The 20,447-nt window shown below is 41.5% G+C and overlaps 2 protein-coding genes across 5 annotated transcripts in view; both read left to right on the forward strand.

The window, feature by feature from the left end:
- LOC307020148 (rap guanine nucleotide exchange factor 4-like) overlaps nt 1–7,174 on the forward strand; it is a 35,408-nt gene extending 28,234 nt beyond the window's left edge. For all 4 annotated transcript variants that reach the window (XM_079651315.1, XM_079651314.1, XM_079651313.1 and 1 more), the window contains 19 exons: nt 267–343; nt 812–958; nt 1,282–1,376; nt 1,472–1,557; nt 1,799–1,877; nt 2,502–2,652; nt 2,747–2,835; nt 2,920–2,947; nt 3,042–3,117; nt 3,398–3,541; nt 3,698–3,795; nt 4,373–4,498; nt 4,783–4,961; nt 5,055–5,145; nt 5,255–5,305; nt 5,445–5,532; nt 5,621–5,685; nt 5,795–5,849; nt 5,954–7,174. In XM_079651315.1, coding sequence (XP_079507441.1) covers nt 267–343; nt 812–958; nt 1,282–1,376; nt 1,472–1,557; nt 1,799–1,877; nt 2,502–2,652; nt 2,747–2,835; nt 2,920–2,947; nt 3,042–3,117; nt 3,398–3,541; nt 3,698–3,795; nt 4,373–4,498; nt 4,783–4,961; nt 5,055–5,145; nt 5,255–5,305; nt 5,445–5,532; nt 5,621–5,685; nt 5,795–5,849; nt 5,954–6,081 — 1,853 coding nt within the window. In that variant the 3' untranslated portion in view covers nt 6,082–7,174. The remainder of the gene's footprint in view (nt 1–266; nt 344–811; nt 959–1,281; nt 1,377–1,471; nt 1,558–1,798; nt 1,878–2,501; nt 2,653–2,746; nt 2,836–2,919; nt 2,948–3,041; nt 3,118–3,397; nt 3,542–3,697; nt 3,796–4,372; nt 4,499–4,782; nt 4,962–5,054; nt 5,146–5,254; nt 5,306–5,444; nt 5,533–5,620; nt 5,686–5,794; nt 5,850–5,953) is intronic.
- Nucleotides 7,175–8,594: 1,420 nt separating this feature from the next.
- map3k20b (mitogen-activated protein kinase kinase kinase 20b) lies at nt 8,595–20,156 on the forward strand. The gene is made up of 11 exons (XM_079651318.1): nt 8,595–9,117; nt 10,728–10,815; nt 11,942–12,043; nt 12,828–12,893; nt 13,037–13,065; nt 13,166–13,303; nt 13,992–14,078; nt 16,026–16,100; nt 16,211–16,317; nt 18,396–18,576; nt 18,659–20,156. Exons 1-11 carry the CDS (start codon nt 8,938–8,940, stop codon nt 19,622–19,624), a joined length of 2,019 nt encoding a protein of 672 aa, XP_079507444.1. The 5' UTR covers nt 8,595–8,937; the 3' UTR covers nt 19,625–20,156.
- The last annotated feature ends 291 nt before the right edge of the window (nt 20,157–20,447 follow it).

Raw genomic sequence — 20,447 nt, forward strand, 5'->3', positions numbered from 1 at the left:
TGAGAGAAGGAATTTCTTTATTTAATGATTTCTCAGCAGATGTATTTTTGATGAACAGCCAGGACAATCACACTGAATCTATGCATGTGTGTATTATGTCTTTGTTCAGTTTGGACCTTTTTTACTTGTAGACAGAGTATGAATTTTACACAAATTGCAGCTCACGTCTCTCCTTCGATTCACACTTTGAAGACCTCTGATGTACAGGATATATCCTTTTGTCATGTTAGTGGGGTTGATATATGTTTGTCATCTTTATCTTCCAGTATTTAACCAAGGAGAGGAGGGCACATCATGGTACATCATTCAGAAGGGCTCTGTCAACGTGGTAATCTACGGCAAGGTGTGTCCTTGAATGCATCCACTTACATGTTAGAGTTGTGTGCTTCATTTGATAATATTTTAACAGCTTGTTATGGATTGAAAACATGTCTGTGTGGAGCGGACCAGCAGTGTGTGCCCTGCGGGGCTGGGGAACACCAACAGAGGAGTTTGGCAAACTCTGCACAGCTAACCATGACTCATCAGTAGGATTAAATGGCTTAAGGGATTGCACGCATACACTATTTCACACCACACACTGATTTACAACCACTGCACAGGCAGGGATGTGCTGCACATGCTCATGTCCGTGCATACACATTTGTCACACATGCACAGACACAGACAAGTGCACATGAATCATCTCAGTCCTGAGTGCTCCTGCTGCTTCCTTATTTATCTTCAGGGTATTAGATGACAGGGAAACTACAATGTGTCTGAACTTGTTTGTGTTTATTTACGTGTGCATTCATGTGTATGTGTTTCTCAGGGTGTGGTGTGTACGCTTCACGAGGGTGATGACTTTGGGAAGTTGGCCCTGGTTACGGATTCACCTCGTGCCGCCTCCATCGTCCTGAGAGAAGACAACTGTCACTTCCTTCGTGTCGACAAGGAAGACTTCAACAGGATACTCAGGGTAGGCAGAAGAGATGGACATTTATCCTGATGGGATACAAATGTAGTACACATGCAACCAACTACTAACTTTGGTACAATAAAAAGTCACTGCCGACGTTCCTCCTCAACCTATATTCAACAAAATTAAGTAAGATCCATTAAATGAAACACTATCTGAATGCATGACTTTGAGCCTCAACCTTCACTAATGGTTGATGCTTCCTGACTGTGGCGTCTGTCGCCCTCTTCTGGTAGAGGAGCTGCAGTACATTCACAATAAACACATTTGTCTTTGTGGAGAAATATTACTGCTTTTATCCGTGCATCTTATCGTGTTTTCAGGATGTGGAAGCCAACACGGTGCGTTTGAAAGAGCATGAACAAGCTGTGCTGGTGTTAGAAAAGAGTCCTCGCACCTCCACCCTGGGAAGCATCAAGTATGTGTGTCAGTGCAAGGAGTGTTGTATGCTTACTTAAAAGTGTACAGTAGAAGGAATCCCTTCTGACATCACCCTTAACTCACCTTTTGCAGGTACACTGTGATATCGGGAACACCAGAGAAGATTTTGGAGCACTTCCTGGAGTCCATGAGGATGGACGTACATCAAAGTGAACCAGGTAGCCAATGCAAAACGAATGAATATGCTTTATAAAAGTGACTTTGATAAGTCAATCTTTACAGAGATTGCCCAGACATTCTATCAAATTTATCGCAATGAAAGAGTGAAGGATTGAAAGAAGGAAAAGCAAGCTAAATGGATACATTATAAATGTCATGTTCAATTCCTTTTGATTATTTCCTTCCTTTTCTGTCTGACTCTCTTCCCATTTGCCATCTTTTTTTATTTTCATCTATTAGACCCGGCGGTGGATGATTTTGTCCTGATGCACAGTGTCTTCATGCCCAACAGCCAGCTGTGCCCTCTACTCATGGCACAATATCCTTTCCGCTTTTACTCATACTGATTGTGATACCCTGTAGGTTCACTCACACATTTAGAACTGTTGACAACTCCTCTCAGAAATGGAAGGACATGTTTATTGTTTACTGCATACTATGATAGGGTTACTCACAGCTTCTTGGATTGTGTAATTTAACTGTTCTTTTTATAGAAGCACTGCAGCAGCAGTTGACCATACAATAATGAACTGTTCACAGAGAGAGCACCTCTTTTCACACCATGTCTGTTAAGTGCCTATCAATCGCCAGATGAGGTAACACAATGGTGATTGAGCCTTGGACCCACTCAAAAAAAAAGACCTTGCATTCACAGTTTTACAAACCGGGTGTCTGTTGCAAACAATTCTGGGTAAAATCTTGACCTGCATGTGTTTTTATTTCTGGTTTCTGTTAGAATTGCATGTGAACAGTTAATATGGAGGACAAAAGAAAAGTGGGAGGACTACATATGACTTCCAGAGTCAACGAAACGGAGATCTCAGAGACTCTAACTTTCAATAAAGACATCTAATACTGTGGTTGTACAGGATTTGACAGAAAGTGGATATCCCTGTCTCTCTTTTTGCTACGTCTTTGTATTTATCTTTAACCCTGTGTGCACCTACCATGCGGCGTCCCCCCCCGGCTCTGAGCAGGAGAGGTTGGAGTATGCCCTGAACAGTAAGAGGAAGGCCCTCATTCTGGCCCTGCGCTGGGCTAACTCGCACACCTACCTGCTACAGGAGGAGCCTGCGGCAATCACTTTTCTAGAGGTAACCAAAAGCAAGCTTTTAAATGCAGGAAACGACATACCTTATTATATCACATGCATGTTCTCAATACCGTTCTTCTTCTCTGTCCCTGTAGGAGTTGTATGGGAGTGTTTCAAACGATTCTCGGATATTGAGAGGTTTGAAAGACTTCATTCCTGACCTGGAGAAAATCGTCAAATTACAGTACGTTTTCCCACTTTAAACTGTCACTGTTACGTTGTATGTATAAGCTATATTATTGTATCTTATGTGTGTTTCTTATTGTAGTTCGGAAGAAGCAAAATCCCTAAAGAAGGTATACCAGACTACATTTGTTTTAATAACATTTCCATTGTACTTGTTTCGCAATGTGAAGGCTTGAATGCACACTGTCTGATATATTTCAACAGAAAACCTTAATACGACAGTTCAGCAACGGAGAGGAAAGGCTGCAGAAGAAACAGCCTATTAGGAATCACGATGACAGTAAGTTGGTGTGTGTGTCTGTGTGAACATATATATAATAATATTTTACTCTGAAAGATCATTTGACAACGGTTTGCTGGTCTACCGTGTCTGTATTTTAGTGTGGATATCCATCTCCAAACCAGGCAAATTTCCTATTTTGATAATAGTGTTTACTCGTAGGACTTTCAGTGTCCTTTTGTTTGCATCTCGATCTTGTAAACTTTATTGTAACAAATCGGAATCGCTCACAAACCATAGTATTGTATTTCTAATGTTATTTTTGTGTGTGTGTGTGTAGTCCTATTGAAGGTGTACTGCAGTGATCACACATACACCACTATCCGGGTTGCCGTGACAGCGACTGGAAGAGAGGTGGTCAGCGCTGTGGCCGACAAGCTGGGCACCACCGATGAGCTGGTGCTGCTCCACCTGGGCTCTGCAGGTGAGGAAAATACAGACACATCTGGATATGAGGGAGCACTTCACAGCAGCGTTACCTAAAGACAGATTATAAATCAGTTCAGGCACTGATTGCTAATATTTCCTCGAGCAGGATGAAAACGGTTTCACTCTTTTACTATCCCTGTTTTTGTTACAGAAAAACAAATGGTGAAGCCGAATGACGTTTCAGTGTTTTCTACTCTGAGCATCAACGGCAGATTATTTGCTTGCACCCGAGACCAGCTCAACAGTTTGGTAAGAGATTCATATTGTCCCTGTTTACTTAAAATGTGTGCATTTCTTAAAAAAATTGATTCAAAATATAACATTCGTTTAGCCTTTGTTGTGGTTTCATGTGATTGTGACGAAACGGAAAGGATCATCAAAGCAGAGATAGCTAGGCTTTGAGCTAATGTTAGGCTAAATGTTAAACATTGATTTTGTTCAAATGACATTGTTTAAAATTACCCACATGTGTAAAAATGTCTTAAATGTTATACATTAGTTGTTTAATATGTTTGAATCTGTGCTCTGTCTTTTTTGTTCTTCAGTTTAATAGAGTTCATGCTCACAGTAAACAACTGAATAGAAGCAGTATTTACATTAATAAGACAAATAAATAGATATATGCATCAATTATTGTATTTCATAAAAATATACATTTGTCTATATAAATGTACACATCCAAAGACCTTGCATACAATTTATTAATGCAAAAATGTCATAAAACAACAAAATACAACGCAGACCACACTTAAACTGGGAAAAAAACACAAGCAAAAAAAAAAAGAACGTGCTTATGAATGTGTGTATTTTTGTCTGTGTGCCTCAGACTCCTCTTCCAGACCAGGAGGGTCCCACTGCAGGCTCCATGTCAACCTTTGAGCTGATGAGCTCTAAGGACCTGGCTTACCAAATGACCATGTTTGACTGGGAGCTCTTCAGCTGTGTGCATGAGGTATCACAAACTGTATGCACATACACACACCTAAAAACAATCCAAGGCCAGTAGAAGAACACAAGCATGTAGTGTGTTGCCTCATTTACACTTTGAAGTATATAAAGTATAACCTTTAACAGCAATTGGGGTATTTACAGCTCTGGTGATGTATCATTGTTCATGATAAAAGCCCTGCAGGAGAAATGCTTGATGGATACAATGTGGCATTTCCTGCTGACTGGCTTAGCTCCAACCCTGCTCCTCTTTAATGTCCCCCCCCCCCCCCCCCCCCCTCTCCCCAGCATGAGTTGCTCTATCACACGTTCGGCCGGCAGAGCTTCAGAAGAACCACGGCTAACCTGGACCTGTTTCTGCGGAGGTTCAACCAGGTCCAGCTGTGGGTGGTCACTGAGGTTTGCCTCTGCTCACAGCTCAGCAAGAGAGTCCAACTCCTCAAGAAGTTCATCAAGATAGCAGCACAGTGAGTGGGACCTGCTGCGACTGTCACACTTCAGACGCAGGCCGCTTTGCACACATACACTTCATATCTTGCTTTTGTGTGTTTTGTCGACAGCTGTCGGGAGTTTAAGAACCTGAATTCCTTCTTCGCCATCATTATGGGCATGAGCAACCCCGCTGTCAGCAGATTGAGCCAGACGTGGGAGGTAAACTTAATCTAATCTGCCTCGATCTAAAGTACCTTGGATGTACAGTATTACACTTTCACTAAATTGCTACATTCATGTCACTGAGGTCTTTTGTGTTTCCTGGCAGAAACTACCCACCAAGTTCAAGAAGTTCTATGCTGAGTTTGAGAGTATGATGGTGAGTTATATGAAATAGAATTCACTTCAATTGAATTGGGGTGGCAACAGAAAACCTATAGATGTATGTACAGTAGATACATATCCTTAAACACAACTAGCTGTATCACTATAGATAAAAATGTTTTTTTGTTTCACAGGACCCATCAAGAAACCACCGATCCTACCGCCTCACTGTCACCAAACTGGAACCACCAATCATCCCCTTCATGCCGCTCCTCCTCAAAGGTACGGCAGAGCACATTAGTACTCCAGTCATGGAATAAACCTTCAGAGGAACATGGCTCTAATTAACCTTCATTATTTTCTTTAACAGATATGACATTTACACACGAGGGCAACAAGACCTTCATTGACAACATGGTGAATTTTGAGAAAATGGTGAGTTTGTGTGCCCATTTTAAAGGGCAAATGACTTATCTTAAGGGCATGTTTTATTCTCTCGTCTCTCAAGTTGTTGTAATATCTAAAGAGCCTCTTATCTTTTCAGCGTATCATAGCAAACGCAATTCGGCAAGTGAGGCACTGTAGAAGCCAACCATTCAGTAAGTCTGTTTATTGCTTTATTGAATTACATTCCCATGCTGGATTTAAACGTGTCTTACCAATGAAATCCCCTTTTTTCCTGTTTCCTCTTTTACTGCAATAGATCCCGACATATGCCAACCCAACAAAAATCAAGCGGAAGTGCGGGGTTACGTGAGGAAACTCTGCGTTATCGACAACCAGAGGGCGCTGACGCAGCTCTCCTATAGGCTGGAGCCTCGGCGGACATGAGCTCCAGAACTTCCACCGCCATCGCCTTCTCTGTGACGTTAGCATTTTAAAAAACCACACACGCATTACCTGGATAAAGTAACTCAACACGACTGGCAGTTCAGTAGCAAATCACAATGACTTTAGAACAATGATGGATGACGGACTTATTACTGTGCCATTAAAAGCCTCTTCTTTCTGGACAGACAGAAACTGTTCAGCTGCTCTCTCGTCGCCGTGTCTCCGCCCCCGGATTGAGGGTCTTAACCGTACTAGTTGTTATTGTTTGGGACCTGTTAGGTAGAACTGTAATGTATAGAACTTGAATCGATTCCCTGCATGACTGAACTTTGTGTTCTATACAGTGGATTTCTATCGGAGTGTCCTGTAATGTTGTGCTACCCCAGATGAGATCTAGTTTACAATATATTACTGTACCTGCCTGTAAAGCAAACGTTACTCTCCTGATTATCCTACTCATAGACAGAAAACCCCATAAACTGTAGAAACCTAGACTCTTCATTTCCCGTGTTGACTATACAGATACAAGTTAAATACTTATATACTTCATAATCTACATGATTATATCCAAGTCTTTGAGGATCTTTAGGATTCGATGTCCCTTTTATTAGTCAGACGTTCAAAACTACTAAACAGAGTATTAGCTGGATTAAAGCCCTAATTGTATTGCAAGCAGTGTTCAAATTTGTCACTGCGGTATTGTGTTTTATTATTCTATCGGGCTGAATCTCCTGTAGGACATGAATTAATCTAGATGATGAGGCTGCTTGGTATAATGTGTTCTGAGATCACTTGCCTTTCCAAATTGTACTTCTTTGATTTGGAAGCACTGATCCTCGATGCTGGGTCTTAAAGGCGTCTTGTACTTTGAGGGGGAATCTTGTCATCTCAGTCCGTGTAATTTTATTTTTATATATATGTGTGTGTGTAGATTGTGAGTGTGTTCTTGACAAGTGTCATTAATTTTCCTTTGATCTCAGGAGCTTCTGATGTGATGGTGTGTGTTGAGAGGCTGGCTTTCCTTAGAGCAGCCTGTAACTGTGCTTGTATGTGTGGTCTGCCTTGTAAATAAAAAATAGCTAATTTAACAGTGCTTATGCTTTGATGACCTTCTTAAAAATGTGTTGACTAAGGAGGGTGAAGCATATCAAAATGTACATACTCGGATTGGATTCAACTTAAAAGGACGTTTCACACATTTCAAAGTCATTTTGCCAGCTCTAATGAGTGGGAGATAGCAGATGTATCCTGCTGCAAAGGGAGGTAGCTGTAGCAGATCTGAGGAAATAGGACCTATTTTGTTTTTTACAGAAAGCCTGCTCTCTTAAGAGTCTTGTGTTTTTTGGCATGAACCGTGTTTCAATCTATTCATCATTATGCATATAAATACATGAGACATTTTCTTTTCAATGAAAGGTAGAGCTTTGCTTGGAATATGAGGATTAGAAATAGAAAATATTGTGCACAAGTGTTGGGAGAAATGGTCTACTACTACTAGTGAGTCAAGCTGTAAACTGACTTCCATGCCCCCCTGATGACCTCTTTCTTAAAGAGGTCAAAACCCAGTTCACAGATTTGTATACACTTTGATGCATGCTTCCCACAGGAGGAAACCTTTGAATTTGATTGTTGGACATTATTCTCCCTGAGCATTCCTCTACTATCCGTATGATTCCAAACTTTCCACTTGCAGACAAGATATTTTATTTTGTACCTGAATGCTTGGCTTATGCCTGCTCCTCAGAGGAAGAACCCTTATCCTCTTACAGTCTCTGTTCTGTAATGCTAACTGAGACACACATATAGTTCTTGGACACGTTTGTACTATGGTGTGTAATGATTCATCACAGCTTCTAGGAGTCATGTTTTATTTATGCAATGAATCACTCGTGTGTCCTCTTGCACTTCATGACCGACTGAGAAGCGTCCTAACTTCCTCGGGCTGATCTCACCTGTCCCTACACATTGATGTCAGCACGGCTATCTTGCTTGATGTCGTCACTGGGTCATTCCTGTCAGTCTGAGTAACAATAAGCCCCTCCCTGGCTTCTCTGGTGAGTGAGTGTGTGTTTTTAGAGGTGTGTGTGAGATAGATTTAGGTATCTCAGGCTGTCACCCTCGTAACTGATTTGCAATGCCCGACACTGTGTCAGACATAGTAAATCAGTGACACGCTATAGGCCAGAGAGGTAGGTGTGTGTGTGTGTGTGTGTGTGTGTGTGTGTGTGTGTGTGTGTGTGTGTGTGTGTGTGTGTGTGTGTGTGTGTGTGTGTGTGTGTGTGTGTGTGTGTGTGTGTGTGTGTGTGTGTGTGTGTGTGTGTGTGTGTGTGTGTGTGTGTGTGTGTGTGTGTGTGTGTGTGTGTGTGTGTGTGTGTGTCTTTATATAGCCACAGTTATCCAGGAAGAAGGAATGCCCTGGATGCCAGTGACCATATTTGAACGGTGTGTCTGCTACAGCCTGAATGCACATTGAACGTACACACTCACCTCCCATTAATCCCCACTCTTTTTGTGTGTATGATTTGTACTGTAGTTCCACTGGATCACCACTATCAGGCAATGTAATACCTTCTCTGGTCTAGTAGGAACAGGGGAGCTTGGACTTTTCCTGACTCACAGAGAGCAAACTTCTCTCTCTCTTTCCAGCACTTTCTGGCTTCTTCTCTGACAGTCTGTTCCGCTGACTGACAACATCTACTCTGACCCTGTGGAGGAAACTATCCCGCCTCTCCTTATTTCTTATCCTTCACTCTCTACGATCTGATCTGGGACTTGTACACTTTTTGGTAGTTGAGCTTGCACTCCCTTTAGTCTGTGTATGTGTGTTAGTGTGTGTGAGTGTATGTGTGTGTTTGTATGCTAGTGAGTCAGTATGCCATGTCGTCCCCTGGCTCGTCGTTTGTGCAGATAAAGCATGAGGATCTGCTTTTCTATGAGAACTGTGGAGGAGGCAGCTTTGGGAGCGTCTACCGAGCCCTCTGGATATCCCAGGACAAGGAAGTGGCTGTAAAGAAACTTCTGAAGATTGACAAAGAGGTAAGGGATGCACCGACACACACACACACACACACACACACACACACACACACACACACACACACACACACACACACACACACACACACACACACACACACACACACACACACACACATAAACAAATCACGAACTTCTGCAGCAGAGATGCACACAAACATAATTTCCTAGAAGTTATTGACACCTGAGGCATGTTACTGCTCTCGTTTCTTGCAATTTCCTAGATTCTCTTTGGACACCCATAGCCCCCTCTTTCCCAACCCCCTCCTCCCCCCCCCCCCCCTGTTGTCTGCCGTTGAACATGTTTATCTTAAACATACCTCTCTTTTTCCCCCTCCTTCAGCCACTCCATGTAGATGCTTAGTTTTTAGTATTTATGCCAGTAGTCCCCTGTTCCTCCCATTGTGTGTTAAGTGTGTGGTCGTTTGCAGCTTCATGCACTGCAGATCAGGCGGCTCTCCATTAGTATGACCCCGATACTAATCCAAACAAAATGTCCTTCCATGTTATTAATACTCGGCTGGTGGAGGCTCATGACCCAGTGTCAGGAGACAGTTTGTAGTTAGGGTGACCTGTGAGTGAATCAGAATCAGAAACAGGTTTATTGCCAGGTAGGTTAATTTTATTTGGTGTTGTGGTGCATATAAATTAATAAAACAAAAATTTAAAAACACAGATAGAAAACATTATATATAGCAGTATTTACATTGAAATAGAATTAGAATAAAAAAAAGAAAATCAGCCAGTTTTGCTGTTGTGGTCGCAGATTTAAATATTATAAATGTAAAACACATTTAAAAGAGAAGTACAGAGGTTAAGGACACAGCATGCATGGGCTGAAGGAGAGACTTTGATTAGTTGTCTGACTTTTTTTCTCTCTCACACACTTGCTTAAAGTGTTTGTACAATTAATATGGCAATACAAATCGATGAATCATGTTTAAATCCAGCTTAGTGGATACTTTAAAAGGAGATCTCGCATTTAGAATATATTTTGAGTCATCTTTTTACAAACAATACATTAACATAGTAATGGAAAAAAGTTTGACATCAACTATATAGCATCACACTGTGATACTACTGTATGCTAAGTGCTTTTGAATGTTTATGTAAGACAAATTAGCCCAGTAATGTTTTTAAAGTATACAAAACAAAGGTAATCATGCAGAATGGCCTCTGTTTATGTTTTATGACAGTTTTACACACTTATATCTTCACACATGGATTAAAAAACATTATTTAATACGAAAATAATTTGGTTCAGTCTTTAGTGTAACCTCATATTGCTGGTTAGTTGTTATGTTGCTTGGCAACGGTCATATATTCCACCGATTCAGAGGGTATGACTTATATGTCAGTTCAGATGAATTGGCATGTTTGTCACTGCTGTGTGAAAGGTCTTTGTTTAGAGACCTAACCTGTGGTATGAAGGAGGCTCAGACCTCAGTCCAGGCATCCTGCACACCCCTACTAATCATCCGGAATGATTTACACTTTATTTTCTTAAAGATCATGTTTCTTTGCCAATGTCAGTTATTGGAAAACTAAAGGAGGATGCTAATGAAATTAATATATCTCTGTTTCTCTTGTTGTCTTGTCTCCTCATCCAGGCTGAGATTCTCAGTGTCCTGAGTCATAAAAACATCATTCAGTTTTATGGAGCCGTGCTGGAATCTCCCAACTATGGCATTATCACAGGTCAGACCCCACATGTGTGTGCGAATGCTTCTCTATTTTTATGGGACTCATCCTCTCAGAACATAAAACCTAAACATGTGCTTAATTCAGATAAGAGTGCACTATAAATGTAGATGAGTATTATTATCTTTGGGGTTACGGCCTTAGAGATATAAGGAACATAAGGTTGGAGGTCATGTCAAGGTTTAATGTACGGCATCAAGGGCTAGGGACAGGGCAAGGTGTCCACTAATATAAAACGACACTATTAAATCTGCATGTTATCTTTATTACTGTGTATTTGATCCTCAATGTGGTGCTTACGAACCCGTTAGCACAGTCTCCGACTGATGTTTATGTGTGTGTTTTGAAATATTGATGTTTACTCTAAGAGCAGGTTCTTGCTGGGTTTCCTGGCAGGACATTTGTAACTGAGACCGGCATGTTTGGATGTGTTTGTAATCCTCGATGGGTTCATATGGTTAAGATATAGCACCGACACACTACTACAGACTTGCCGGGCAACAATTCGAGCTGCAGCTGAGTCAATATAGTCCAATGCTTACTAAAAATAAAAGAGTACAGTAGGCAAAAATAAGAACTGGAGTTTGATGCCAGAAAAATGCATTCTGCAAGTAGTACAAATCCATTAGGAAAGGACAGATTATACCTGTTTGAAGCTATCCTCTGTCTTCTACTTGTCTCTTTTAATTGCCGGATTTAACAGGAAACTGAAAAAGGTTAAAAGTGCAGAGATAATCTGGATTAGACCGTCAGGGTTTGAAGGTTTTGAGCTTTTCCACTGGTTTGAGTCTCTGTTTGATGGTCTGTGTGGCGTACTGTGCTCAGCTGTGTGATGTTTCTCAAACATTTAAATACCTTCATTTGTAAACTATTACTGCACTGCAGAAATGTCCAGGCAAGAGCTTTCTTCAACATGTTTTACAGGGCAGTTTCTGTCACTAGTTTAGAATTTGTGTAACTTCTATTTAAAAGGCAAACTACATAGTTTGTTATCTGCTGTAACAGTTATATATAAGTTGATATTTATTCTACAATACCAGGTTTTGTTAATGTGTACAGTAGCTCCGTGTGCTCTATATATTTGAACTGTTATCGGATAATGACAATGTGTGTGTTCTCACAGAGTTTGCCAGTGGAGGGTCTCTGTATGAGTACCTTTCCAGTGAGCAGAGCGAGGAGATGGACATGGAGCAGATCATGACATGGGCCATACAGATAGCCAAAGGTACGCCAAGAAGCAATGATTGTACTGTAATGATATCTGAAAACTGAATCACTGTGCTTCTTATATCAAGCAGAGGTCAGAGCCTTGGTATGATGACAAGTGTCCTGAAACTGTGATACTCTGGTCATCATGCACCAGAGTTAATAATAGTTTACACAACTTTTTATTTACTTCTTAATCCCTGTCTCTATCCAAGCTTTTTCCAGTCAGCTGTTGCAAATGCTACGAAGTGCAAAAAGGCAAAATAAAATAATCCAATACAATTGTAAATATGCAGGCTAGTGAAATATATTACTTTGGACACAATCAATCAATCAATCAATGTTTATTTATATAGCCCAATATCACAAATGTTACATTTGTCTCAGTGGACTTCACAGTTTGGACAATATACAATATACAGTGTATTCACATTATGATATGTGTGAGAAATATCATTTTTAAATGCCTGTGAACAGCAAAATATACCTTGCTGATTAATGGGGCACTGAAATATGGTTTTACAATAGATAAAATAAGAATATTTAGATTTCTAAATGTTATCAGTGATATTATTTTAAAGGTAGGATTTCAGGAAAGTAGGATTTTTTTCTAAAAAAGCAAAACAATGCATAGACTAGAAAATGCACAATTGTTCCATTGATGTAAACAAACAAACACTTGTTCAACTCCATTAATCTGGTGGATTTTTGGGTCAACCTGATGCTCAAACCTTAACATTTTAGAATGAAACTACACCAAAACAACGTTTTTCGCCATTTATTAATGCTTGATATCTTCACAGGGATCCATTACCTCCACGCTGAAGCTCCAGTCAAAGTCATTCACAGAGACCTCAAGTCACGGAACGGTAACACATTATCCCTCACCATATTTAGAGATTGTTCCTAATACTCCTTTTCTCATTTGCTTTGTCAACTGTCTGTCTGCTGAAGTATAATACTATTTCATGTTGCACAGCTTTGACCGGTTTCTCTGTTCTCTTTGTTTCAGTGGTGATGACAGCAGACAGGACCCTGAAGGTGTGTATCCTTGTGCTGCTCAGTTAGCTGCATATTAGCATTTACATTCCAGTTCAGGGACTTTAATCTTGTATTTTCTTCACTGCTCTCTGGATCTCAGATCTGTGACTTTGGGGCATCTAAGTTCCTGTCCCATACCACCCACATGACGGTGGTGGGTACTTTTCCTTGGATGGCTCCTGAAGTCATTCAGAGCCTGCCTGTCTCCGAGACCTGTGACACTTACTCCTATGGCGTGGTGAGTTGGTAGCCCTGTACAAATATCAGTATAGACTGTTGTAGGAACTACTCCTGAAACATTCTATAGTTTTCTACAATTACACTCAGTTGATTTGTCTTGTTTGACGACTTAAGAGACATCAGTAAATACCTCACCCGGTAATTTTGAAGCTTTGACGTGTCTTGAAAAGACAGTTGCTAGCAAGTGGCTGAATAAGGCTGCGTCATCCCCAGCACTTTATATTAAGCCTGGGAATCAAACCACAAAACTTATTTTGGTTCAAGGCTCAAGGTACCAACCAATATGGTACAGAGTGTTGAAAAATGTCAAGTACTGACAGCTGGAATTAAATGCTTACTCTAATATTTATTTTTGTCAGATTTTATTTAATCCTTTGCTGATTTAACAAAAGCCTATCCCTTTTTTAGACATTTAGGGAAAGAAAAACATGGAGAAAATGTAATTTCCCAGTTTGGGTTAAATGAGGAAAGTATTTCGATTTTTTGTAATATTCCCCAAAGTAAGGTATTGTAACGTATTGTTTGAAATCAATTCATACTGCTGAGAGTGATGAAAGTATTACCAACTCTACTGTAGGGGGTATTTTGGTTTGTTTTTATGGGGCCTGATAAGACTGAGCTACTACCAACCCATTGGAGAAATCTCATCTGTCTGAATGAACTAACGCCGTCTGATCTGTGTCCAGGTACTGTGGGAGATGCTGACTCGGGAGGTTCCTTTCAAAGGTTTTGAAGGGCTGCAGGTTGCATGGCTGGTGGTGGAAAAACAAGAGGTAACCCCCTCTCCTCCCAACACACACACAAACTTTTCTGAACAGTCTGTCAGCGTGCAGACCCACCAGAGTTTGAGAAGGCTGCAGGAACAATGCGATGCTCTCATGGTTTCCACTGTGAGCTGGTGAGGCTGCGGCTGGGTATTTTTAGGCCCTGATGTCAGTTCTCTGCTCTTGTAAGGCCTGGATACACAGCAGTGGAGCTGGGCCAGACTCCCCCCCCCGGCAAAAGCCTTTACGAGAGGAAGAGAGACAGAGAAAGCCAGGGAGATTGAGAGAAAAGGGGGGTACAGTGGAGCGATTGCAGGGAGAGGAGGGTTGATTCAAGAGGTTTATGAGAGGTGGGGGATGCTGGTTATACGGTGTATGTGTTTCAGTTATTGCCACACACACACACACACACACACACACATACACACACACACACACACACACACACACACACACACACACACACACACACACACACACACACACACACACACACACACACACACACACACACACACACACACACACACACACACACACACACACACACACACACACACACACACACACACACACACACACACACACACACACACACACACACACACACAGGGAGCTAACAAACAACTCGGAGAACATGATTCCTGCGTGGCTGTTGGCTAATCTCCAAATACTCTCCCTAAATAACTCTCTCTTTCTATTTCCCTTTCCCAGTCTCCCTCTGATTTCCCCCTCCACTGCTGTACCTCTCTTCCTGACCCTTGTACTTGCCCTCTCTCCACTCAGAGTCGGTGATATTTTAGGATTAATCCCCAGAGAAAACTGTTTCCATTTACTGAACCGTACTATGGAGATGTCTGCGCTCATGCAGACCTTTGGTGATGCCAGGGTTCTTCTAGGGACATTATCTTAATGGCATTGTGTGGTTTACAGAAAGATCAACATGGAGCCAGACTGTTTAAATGTTCCCATTTTATCTCATAAAGAGGTTGAGTGTATTTTAAACAGATATACAAAAACAGAAACATTTCGTTTATACCAGCCATTGTCTCATAGTGTGCCTGTCTGTCCCTGGAATATTGTAAGTTATACATTTTATGTGAAACTTAGAGCAAATTTGACCTCACATTTGAGTTTTGTCTCTGAGCTCTTTTTACTGATTCCAGCTGGGTTGGAATGGAAAAATGTGACATCACACACTCTGTACTGCTGAGAACCAATCAGGATTGAGAAATGTTTGAATCAAAATGTGCGTTAATGTTTTCGTGCTGACGACTCTGAAATGAAACATAATGTTTTCAGCCACACTATCAACCAACATAAGTTTGATATAAGTTTAGTCATATATTTAGCTAATAGTAAAATGGCTTGACTAATATTATTTGCAATGATATCTTATACAAATTCATGGTTCTCAGAGGCTGAATATCACTGACTATCATCTTTCCCTGATCCCTTCCTCCCAACACCCTCAGAGCGTTTATTGTCATGAATGTTTATAAACTATTTTACTGAAGCATCCAAGTACAAACTGTTATAAAAACGGTAATACTGGAAACAAACAAGATGGATACATTTTACATTTGACTGATTACAGCCCCATTAGCCTTAACAGTACTTTTTGTTCACTCATTATGATGCAATTTCAGGATGCTTACATGCTAAACCAGTAAGGTGAGCAAGGTAAACATTATACATTAAAACACATTCTAACATTCTCATTATAAGCAAGTTAGCATGCCTACATTAGCATTGAGCCTAGAGCTCCACTTTGTTTCAGCAAAGCCTCACATAACTCCTAATTTGATTATTGCTTATTTACTCATGAATATTTTGGCAAAATAGTTTAGAGTTCGCAGGGGCTTCAAATGGTTAGTCTGTTTCATTATGTTTGTTCGATAAATATTTTCTGTTAAAAGTCAAACGTTTCTGCTTCTTGTATTTGAATGTGTTTAGAGGCTGACTATCCCCACCAGTTGTCCAGCTAGTTTTGCAGAGCTGATGAGGAAATGTTGGCAAGCAGACCCAAAGGTAAGCTAAATGCACAAAAGATGCAGTCCTTAATCCCCAATAAATGGCTTTTATACCTCACTGACATCAAAGAGTGTGTCAGCTGGTTATTCTTGTATCTGTACCTACAGGAGCGTCCGCAGTTCAAACAGGTGATGGTAACCCTGGAGACCATGGCCAACGACAGCAGGCTACCAGAACAGTGTAACTCCTTCTTACACAACAAGGACCAGTGGAGGTACACACTCTCACACAAACTCACTCACAGTGTTGAATAGACATTTACAAGAAAACACTGAGTGTATCTGCACTGCGTCTGAGAATGAGGCAGTGTATACAGTTAAGTCTTGGCCAGAATGACAAATGCAGTCTGTGATTAACCGTACTCCAAATAAAAGTCAAGATGCATGCACACAAATTCAACATAGTCACACATGTGTGTAGCTCAGCTCTGTGGGACTCTAAAGCTCAGGAGAGAAGTTGAATGTGTGACCCTGTGCTCTACTTCAGTCTATAATAAGCTCTTTGGAAAGTGTCCATGGTAGAGATTCCTCCTCTCCTCCACTCTGCCCTCGCTGCACCACGGGGGAAGAACAGGGGAGAGGGGGAGGTAGAGGAGAAATCAAGAATGGGCGACAGAAGAGGAGAGGTTTGAAACAGAAATGTATTGGGTGAATGTGAAATGTAAAATACAGTACAAGGCAGGAACAGAGAGGTTAGTGGGAACTGAGAGGCTAAAGGGGTGGGACGGGGGAGAGAAAGAGAGGTAGGGGACGGAGCAGAGGAGAGAGGTGAGAGATTCTGAGCATATTTAACATGAGTACAGCGAGGCAATCAATTCTGAGTGAAGTTTTGGGTACGGGTGGAAAAAGTTGGTTCAAGAAAAGGAGGAGGGGGGAGGAAGAGTCGGGGTGGTTAAGGGGCGGGATGAATGAAAAGGGAAGAACATAGGGAACACAGGAAGAGGAATGGCTGTGCGTCAGATCTGTCTATATTTAGGTGCTGTGAGAGTTGATTGTGTTTGTGAATGCAGGTTCATGCACAGTCACTGAGAAGCTCTAACAGTGGCCTCTTGTGGTGACAGGTGGTACTGCAGGGACACAGTTCAGTCATTTCACTCCAGCATTATTGTGTTCTGCAGCCAGAGGTGGGAAGTAGTGGAGTACACATACTTTGTTACTGGACTTAAGAACATTTTTCAGGTATCAGTACTTTACTCCACTACTTACTTTTCTGACAACTTTTTACTTTTACTTCTTACATTTATAAAGTTCACCATATAACTCACTTCAATTCAGTTTTTTTTAATGCATTACCATAATAATTGTTGTGTTGTTCCCAAGGAAGAGGTAGTCACCCTAGAATCTATAATGTAGGCGTTTATTTCCCCACTTAGTTTTTCTTTGCTTGTGTTCTGAATGGTTGTTGTTCAGTGTTGAAAAATTCATTAACTAACAATGACATAATTACAATTTGAAATAGAAGATCTTTAAAGTTCTATTAGTATAAAGTGAGGTCCAGTTACCAGTTACTCTATTTAACAGCTGGTAGTTATGGCTTCTTTTTACTTAAGTACATTTCGAAGCCCATACTTTTTAACTTTTACTTGAGTAAAGAAGTTTAGTCAGTACTTCTACTTTTACCAGAGTATTTCTAAACACGAGTATCTGTACTACTTGAGTAAAGGATGTGTGTACTTTTCACATCTCTATCTGCAGAGATGTCAATTCATTTATGATAATATAACATATTGATAATCAATATATTGGCAATAAAACAAACTTTATTTTATTTAAAAAATACTTTATAAACTAAATTGACGGACATGTAAAAGCAGGATAAGCATAAGGTAATGTAACAAGCCAAACAGAACCAACAAATGATACAACTAAAGAGAAAGACACAGAAACCAATAAGGGATAAGACAAAGGTTAATAAAATACATAAAGATAATGGACAACATATAAAAGTATGTCTATAAAAATGGGTTTTAAGTAGCAATGTAATGAGGTCACTACTTCCTATGTTAAGTCTTGTGGACTTCTATGGGCAACTAGAAAATACACATTTCAAAATATTTGAAGTTATACATGGTGACATTGAACCTGTCATATATTTGAGCCTGAGTGTGTTTATTCTGAGAAAATAAAAAAATCTCAGACTTAAAGTTTCACAGCTATGATCAATACTAGTATATTGTTACAGCAAATGCTTCTTTGTCGCTGCAGTGAAGGTGCTTTTATAAGTAGGCCACATGTGCCTGAACTAGTCCACAATACATGACTTCTAATTTGTCTGCGTGTTCCCGTTCTACAGGTGTGAAATTGAGGCGACCCTGGAGCGCCTTCGGAAGCTAGAGAGAGAGCTGTACTCCAAAGAGAAGGAGCTGGAGGAGAGGGAGAGGAGGCTCAAACTGTGGGAGGAGAGGCTGATGGAGAGGTCCAACATGACCCCCAGTCCCACCTCCCTCCTCATGGAGCGCTCAAACATCTCACCAGTAAGTCGAGGAAATGCAGATCTGTTCAGACCGCCCAAAAGAACATTGAATAATACCTTGTTATAATCACCTCTCCTACCAGTTCTTCACACCGCTGTCCATCGGCTCCTCAGGCTCCTTTTTCCGCTCGCACTCTCAGGAATGCAACAGTGCCGGGGTGAGCAGCGCGGGGGTCAGCAGCCTCCTCCGGACCCTCAGCAATGGAGACACGGAGAGGGGGAGCAGTGCGGTGCTGGACAGGGGGGTGGGCTCGCTCGACAGCGGGAGGCTGCATGCCGTGTTCCGAGGGTTGCAGGGGAGATTCGGAGAGGAAGACGTGGAAGAGGAAGGGACCCTGGAGGAGAAAGGCTGGGGGCAGAGGGAGAGAGACGAGGGTGGGAGTGGGGAGGGAGGAAGGGTGCAGGTGACACTCAGGAGCTTCCCGGGAGGTGTAGTGGAGAGGGAGGAGAGGACGTGGGAGGAGGGGGACCGGGACAGAGGAGGCATGCAGAGGAGCAGGGTGACCACCATAGTCCGAGGGTACTCAGGCGGGTTTGGAGAGGCAGAAGGGGAGAGGGAACGGGAGAAGGAGGGAGGGTGGGAGATAGACAAATTAGGGGACAGGCTAGATGAGAGAGGGTTGGAGGGAGGTATGGAAGGAGGGATGCTCCCAACTATGTTCAAGGGTCTCCAGGGGAGTTTAGGGGGCTTGGGGGACATGCTGTCCTTAGACATGGATGACATGGGGGACATGGATAGACTAGGGGACATGGACATGAACATGGGGGACCTGGGAGTGAGGAAGGTGAGGAGCGAGCTGGGGGTCAGGGGTCGCAGGAGTGACATGGGAGTGGTGGTCCAGGGAGTGAGAGGTGACCGCAGCGAGGCCATCAGCCAAAAGATTAGAGGGGACATGGGGGTCATAGGTCACTCGGGGGTGCAGGTGAGCATGCGGGCTTCGTCCAATAAGAACTCTGTGAAGAGCTGCAGCGTGCGACACGGAACCAAGATCAATATGGCGAGTGCGGCCATGGACATGATGGAGCTCGATTGGTCCGATAGCGACTAGAAAAGGAGCGCAAACACACAGAAATACACACAGAGGCCAAACTAGAAAGATATTGACTTGTTAGCACATACGGTGTCTGAGCTACAGTATGTGCATTAGAATCTCCAGTTGGAAAACAGCTGGTTTACACATATTTGTTTTGTTATTTTATCTTTTTTTATTGAATGATGGAAACTACCCCCATGTGTACTGTGAAGTGGGAACGAGCAACAGGACAATCAGAGGTTGTCTTGTCATATTGTCAGAATGACTTCACCTGTGTATTTTACTGTAATGTGCTATTAAAACAGCCGTATAACATACTGTAAGAGGTACAAGTGTTACAAAATAACACACTTGAATAGTGCTCTAATGAGGCAGCAGAGTCTGTTTTTTCTCTCCCCTGCTTTTAGAGTATCTTCTAGTTTATAGATGTGATTTGTTCAAAACAAGCTTTGACGTTCTCAGTTCTAACTGTGATTTAGTGTGTGCATTTTTGGCATTTCTTTCTGTATATTTTATCCTTTTTCAATAAAAAGAAAATAAGCTCTGATTCCATTCTTGTCATATTGAAGTTTAATAAATTGAACAACAGCAGTAGAAAAAAATGTAACGGATCATCAGGCAAAGCTGTCGTACCACAGTGTATAATTACTTTTCTACAGGTCCTGTATTCAAGATTTTACAAAGGAAATATTACAGCAACAATAAAATACTGGACACTTAAAGTACCAAAGTTTAACTTCATTAAATATGCTACTGTATGTAGCTCTATTTAAAAATAATTGTTCATATTGTGTTGATTATAATATGTATGATCTCAATCTGTAAAGTAACTCCGTAA

Source organism: Notothenia rossii (assembly GCF_949606895.1).
Source record: "Notothenia rossii genome assembly, chromosome: 9".
NCBI lineage: Eukaryota > Metazoa > Chordata > Actinopteri > Perciformes > Nototheniidae > Notothenia > Notothenia rossii.